The 6000-nt window shown below is 51.1% G+C and overlaps 1 protein-coding gene across 1 annotated transcript in view; it reads right to left on the bottom strand.

Moving 5' to 3' along the window:
• Positions 1–3206: 3206 nt before the first annotated feature.
• DNAH9 (dynein axonemal heavy chain 9) overlaps positions 3207–6000 on the bottom strand; it is a gene marked incomplete at both ends in the record, with an annotated part of 164566 nt that continues 161772 nt past the window's right edge. Inside the window, 1 exon segment of the mRNA XM_083874519.1 lies at positions 3207–3434. Coding sequence (XP_083730645.1) covers positions 3207–3434 — 228 coding nt within the window.

Raw genomic sequence — 6000 nt, 5'->3', positions numbered from 1 at the left:
CCCCTCCCTGCCAGAGGGGAAAAGTGTGAAAACTCCTGAATTGAGGTAAAGGCAGTGTGATAGGCAAAGCCAGGAGTGAATGGTCACAGCACTGCTGCTTGCTGGATTTCTGTCTGTCAGGAGATTTCAGTTTCAGTGCCACCATGGAAACAGCTGGAGCAGCTTTGGCTGGTGATTCTCCCCCTTCCCCAGCTCGTGCTGAACACTTGAGCCCATTCAGGGCCAGAGCTGACAAGTGAGGACCTCTCCAGATAAGTGGTATTTGTCGAGGTGCTTCTTGATTTTGGGGGTTTATCAAGGTGAGAGTGAAGAAAATGAAAATTAGAAGGCTCCTAAGTACATATATGTTGAATTTAAAGTGTTAAGACCCTTAGTTATTGTACAATAAGTGTATTAATATCTTGAATGTTTATTTTGTAATGTAACAATGAGAAGCGACCTTGGTAAGCAAAAAGGGGGGAGCTCTTTGAAAACCGCAGCCCCCCCGAGCAGTCAAAGAAAAGAGAAGAAGCCCCCCACGCTTGCCAAACTGCAGCAGCTCCCCCGATGCCGGAGTGGGTTCGCCCGCCGTGAGTGCCGAGAAGCCGGGGTGGGGGGGCGGACGCCCGCCGCCGCGTGGCACGGGCTGCCGAGCCAGCCCGAGCCCACCGTGGAACGGCTGCCGGCGGGGGGGTCTGCCCCGGGCTTCCCGGCCCGGCCCGACCCCCCCGCACCACGGAACGGCTGCCCCGGCCCGGCCCGACCCCCTCGCACCACGGAACGGCTGCCGGCACTGCCGCCGCCGCCACCGCACAACCATGCCGCTGCTGCCGGACCCCGGCCCGACTCCCCACCATGAGGCTGCTGCAGCGCCAATTGCGAAATACCCCCCCCCCCCGGGGCAACCCCGTAATATCAATATGTAAATTAAGAACCCTGGTGTACACTGGGACTCTTTTTAAAACCAAAAAACCCCTATAAAAACAAACCAATGTAAAATTTAAACCCACAAAAGACAGTACTAAACCATGCATACCCTAAAGTATTAATGGACAATTTTTTTTGTAACTCGCTATAACCTAAAAGTACCCAAGAAAAGGCAGGACCCCAAGCTGACCCGACGAAAACCAGAACTCCTGAGACCCCCTGCGAGGAGAGAGTTCCTAACTTTGCAAGAACTTCAAACTGCAAAGCTGACCAAGACCCTCCTCCTCAAGGGTAAACGCGGAAGGGCTGAAACCTCCCTCAAACCACCCTTGTAAGAGCTGATTAATAAAGGCATTTTATTATCTCCGCCCATTTTTAACAAGAGGGTTTGTGGTGTCCCCAAAGGAGGGTCACAGTCCCTGCTGGAGACCCGAATCTGCCCCTGAGATTGTACCCTGGCACTGGGTCAGGGTGGGAGGGTTTGGGGGTGCTCACAGGTGCTGATACCACTGAGCCAACCCCTCTGCACCCCTGGCACCTTCCCCTCCCCCCTGCCAGGCTCCCTGGGCAGCTCAGAGGTGGCAGTGAGGCCCCAGCTGAAAACCCAGGGCTGCTGGGTGTGGTAATGGCTGGGAGGATGAGGAGGGGAACAGCAAATGTCCCACAGAAGCAGGGCCTGTAGGAACCTCCAAGGACAGAGAGCTTTCCCAGGAAAAACCCCATTTCCCCAGGAGCCAGCCCAGCTCCTGCCATACCCAAGTCTGTGTGCTCAGCATTGCTCAGTGTGACTGTCACTGTCACAATTCCCACCCAGCGGGCTCCATTGTGTCACTGTCACAGCTCCCACCCAGTGGGCCCCACTGTGTCACTGTTGCAATTTCCACTCAGTGGACCCCACTGTGTCCCTGTCACAGTTCCCACCCAGTGGGCCCCATTGTGCCCCTGTCACAATTCCCACCTAGTGGCTCCACTGTGTCCCTGTCACAATTCCCACCCAGTGGGCTCCATTGTGTCACTGTCACAGTGCCTACCCAGCCACCCCTCCGTGCCCTCTGCACCAGGGGCACTTCACTTCTCACTGCTCTCCCACTCCAGTTGGAATTCAGCTCCCAGTGACCCACACAGGTGTGTTTCTCTTGTGGGAAATGGATTTGTAGAGAATTTTTAAAGCTTGAGAGAAGGTTTACGTAGTACACATCTGTATGTAAACTTTTTAAAGTTTATAAAACACATCTCAGTTGCCCCATCTCTAAGTCAAAATAACTATAATCCAACACCTCCCACCTGACCCCCATGCTCTCCTCACCTCTGCAGCTCCCAGAGACTATTCCAGGAACAATTACTTTTATTAGCAAGTATCTATCACCACGACATATTCCTCTTAAATAATCCCTCTGCTGTACTTTCACTGTGGATTCCATTAAGCACATTGGATATTAAGACCATTTTCAATGTTTCTAAGATTTACAGGAGTGTTAGCAAGGCATAGCTTATAACCACATCTGCTCACCTCCCAGCTTTCAACATTACACACACGACAAAGAAACACTCACAGAGGGAAAAGAATAAATTCTGGAGATTTTCACGAGTCACTGCACTATTTAAGTGTTTTGGAGAAGGATACTGATTTTAAAACTACTTTGGATCAGGAAGAGAAATAAAAATTAGATTTAAGTTTAGCACTCTCTGGGTGTGGTACATCAGGCTTGGGGCTGGGATCTCCTAGTTCAGCAATGTAGGAATTACAGAATATTGATTTACAGCAGCCATGGGCTGTGTCACTCTGCACCTCTGTCACCTTCTCACTGGCCCTGTTTTAGTCACATCCCCAGGACACAGAGGCAGCCCTGGGTACATAACTTGGGAGTCCATCAGAGAGATGGAACTTGGGTTAATCCCAGCATTTAACTGTTTAAATTGTGTGACAAAGGCATTATGAAGGATGTGGCCCTGCATTTTCTTGCTTTCAAGTATTTGAATCTTTGCAGCCTGATTCTCATACTAGTTCATGTAAACTATATATATTTTTAGAAATTATTTATGTGTTTTGCATAGTTCTTCTCTGAGAGGAGAACTTGACTGATGGTCAGGGTGACCAACAGAAACATGAAGTTGTAACCTCCTTGGGCCAATCCTGGCCTTCTGTAAAAAGTGTATATAAGTTAATAGAGTCAGAAAAATGAAGAAGCTTTCCATGTCTTGACCTGCTGCTGCCTGCTGTCCTCTGTGAGGGTCCACACCCACGTCACAACTGGAGGACCACAGGAGGGGTGTGCAGAACCAGGGGCTGTGTGGGTGTCTTAGACCTGCAGCAGCAAAGCCACACCAGCGAGCACCCACTTGGAAGGGCTCTCCTTGGTTTTGAGGTTAAAAGTCCACACGTAGGTTGGCCCTCTCTGGCGAGTTTTGTACAGAGGACACGGGTACAGGCCCCGAGGGTCCTGTTTGTCATCAGGAACAGCCTTGATGAACAGGACCGGCATGGCCGGGGTGAGCTCCTTGAGCCTGGCATCCGTGATTGTCCCGGCCTGCAGAGAGAAGGAGACAAAGCCTGCTCACATCTGCAAGGTGCCATCAGCTGCTCTCTGATGTACCTGAGCCCCCATGGTCTTTATCCAAGCTGCTCCTCCTGGGGAGGTGCAAACAGCTTCTCCAGGGTCATGGGATGAGTCTCTCTGGGGAAGCAGGGTCTGGATGCAGCAGCTCACTGTCTCACTATGACCCTCCTCAATGGAGATCATCTCAAGGGTCCAGTTGCCTGTACTCTCACCAGATGCTCAAACCTCCACACCTGACCTGGACTGGTGTGGGAACGGTGTCCCTGGCCCTGTCCAGCCATATCATGAACAAAGTTTCCCTTCTCTTGTCCTGGTTTCTACCGAGGCGCAGCTTGAGGCCATTTCCTCGTCTTGTTGCCAGGGAACAGGGACAGGACAAAAGGAAAAGGCCTTAAGCTGTGCCAGGGCAGGCTCAGGCTGGACATCAGGAGGAATTTCTAAGCTAAAAGGGTGATTAAACATTGGCAGGGGCTCCCCAGGGAGGTTTGGGGTGCCCATCCCTGGAGGTGCCCAAGGAAGGGCTGGAGGTGGCACTCAGACCTCTGGGCTGGGGACAAGGTGGGGATGGGCATGGGATGTTCTGAGGGATCTTTTCCATCCTCAGTGGTCTTGGGATTATTCTCATGCATCTCTTTCTCAGAGTATTGTCAGACCAGAAGCACCTTGTGGGAGGTGCTGCTTGTGGTGGGAGTGAGGGTGGATGGAGAACAACCCCAAAAAGCACCACAGGCTCGTTCTCACTCCCATGGATGCAGCCAAGAAAATTCAAAATTACTTTTCTGAGGGAATAGCACCATTAAATATCAAGTCCCATTATTCTCCTCCAAGCAATGCCCTACCCAGCAGGCTGCCCTACAGAGGACAGGGAAAGAACCCTGCCAGGACAAGAAACCAAGTTTGCTTCTCTAATTTGGGTCTCTCTGGCATTTGCTCTCTCTCTTCCTGACAATAAAATACCCTGCACATCAATCCATTTCTTGGGAAAACTGCCTAATGGAGGCTAGAGAGACCAAATGAAAACAAATAGGGAAATGGAAACGAAACTTTCCAGCACTAAAGAAACTGCCTCTCACTGTAGCTGAGCTTCACATATCATCATTATTCCAAATGCTCTGAGATCAGAGTTGTGGGGTGAGATTCAGCCTCTCCAGTAGTTTATTTAGTTCTGCAAATGAGTGAAGAAAAATCATCCCTCTTGCCACACACCTCGGTTTAATTGTACTAATGCCATATGCTATGCTCAGCTAAGATAAATCCAGCTCTCATTTAAGATTTTATATTCCAACATGGTGAACAAATATTAAATAATTTGTATAATACCTTGCAAAGTAGCTATTTATGAAACATTATTATGCACTCTTCTTAAATCCACACCTTTCGTTTCTGAGACTGGGTTTTGATCAGGTCTTTTCCTTTTTTTTTTTTTTTTTTTTTTTACTGCTGAGAACACTTCAAATGAAATTTCTAAGAGATATTCTACCTGTTTCTGGGTTAACAAGAGCTGAAATCTTCCTGAGGTACCTCTATGTAAGATATCATTTTGTTATGTCTGGGCTGATTCTCATTTGCATTTTTTATCGCTCTCACTGTCAGAAATTAATTCTGCTCGGAAAGCAATTCTTCCTGACGAGCAGCACAGCTCTCGTGGTGCAAAAACCACCATTTTGTGCCTGGAGAGCTCAGATCCTAAAGAATCCTTCACTTCTGCTTGTCCCAGAATGCCAGCAGGCTACTGAGAGTGGCAGTGCCACGTGCCACCAGGGCTGAGGGCACAAAGGACTGTCACAAACCAGGGCTGGTGACAGATGGGCCCAAACCCAGAGCCTGTGACCCACAGCCCTGCAATCCCTGCATGGGGAGGGATTCCTCACACCACAGCCCCTTTGGGGTCAGCTGGCCCAGGGACCCCCAGCATGGCCTGGCTGCCTTTGGGATGGAGTCACCTGTTGGTGGTCACCAGCAGGGAATGGGGACACAGAGGAATCAGGGAAAGGGGACATAGAGCCAGCAGGGAAGGGGACACATGGAGCCAGCAGAGAAGGGGACATGGAGCCAGCAGGGAAGGGGACACATGGAGCCAGCAGAGAAGGGGACACATGGAGCCAGCAGGGAATGGTGACATGGAGCCAGCAGGGAAGGGGACACATGGAGCCAGCAGGGAAGGGGGACACAGAGCCAGCAGGGAAGGGGACACAGAGCCAGCAGGGAAAGGGGACATGGAGCCAGCAGGGAAAGGGGACATGGAGCCAGCAGAGAAGGGGACATGGAGTCAGCAGGGAAGGGGACACATGGAGCCAGCAGGGAATGGGGACACATGGAGCCAGCAGGGAATGGGGACACAGAGCCAGCAGGGAAGGGGACATGGAGCCAGCAGAGAAGGGGACACATGGAGCCAGCAGGGAAGGGGGACACGGAGCCAGCAGGGAAGGGGACACAGAGCCAGCAGGGAGCACTCCAAGGTGCTCCCTGAGTGATGGATGGGGTCAGTGGCTTCAACTGGATGAGGGGAATGAAAAACTCGTCCCTGTGAGGGTGG

The sequence above is a fragment of the Zosterops lateralis genome (assembly GCF_965231275.1).
Source record: "Zosterops lateralis genome assembly, chromosome: 18".
Lineage (NCBI taxonomy): Eukaryota > Metazoa > Chordata > Aves > Passeriformes > Zosteropidae > Zosterops > Zosterops lateralis.
This window is presented reverse-complemented; position numbering and strand designations above follow the sequence as displayed.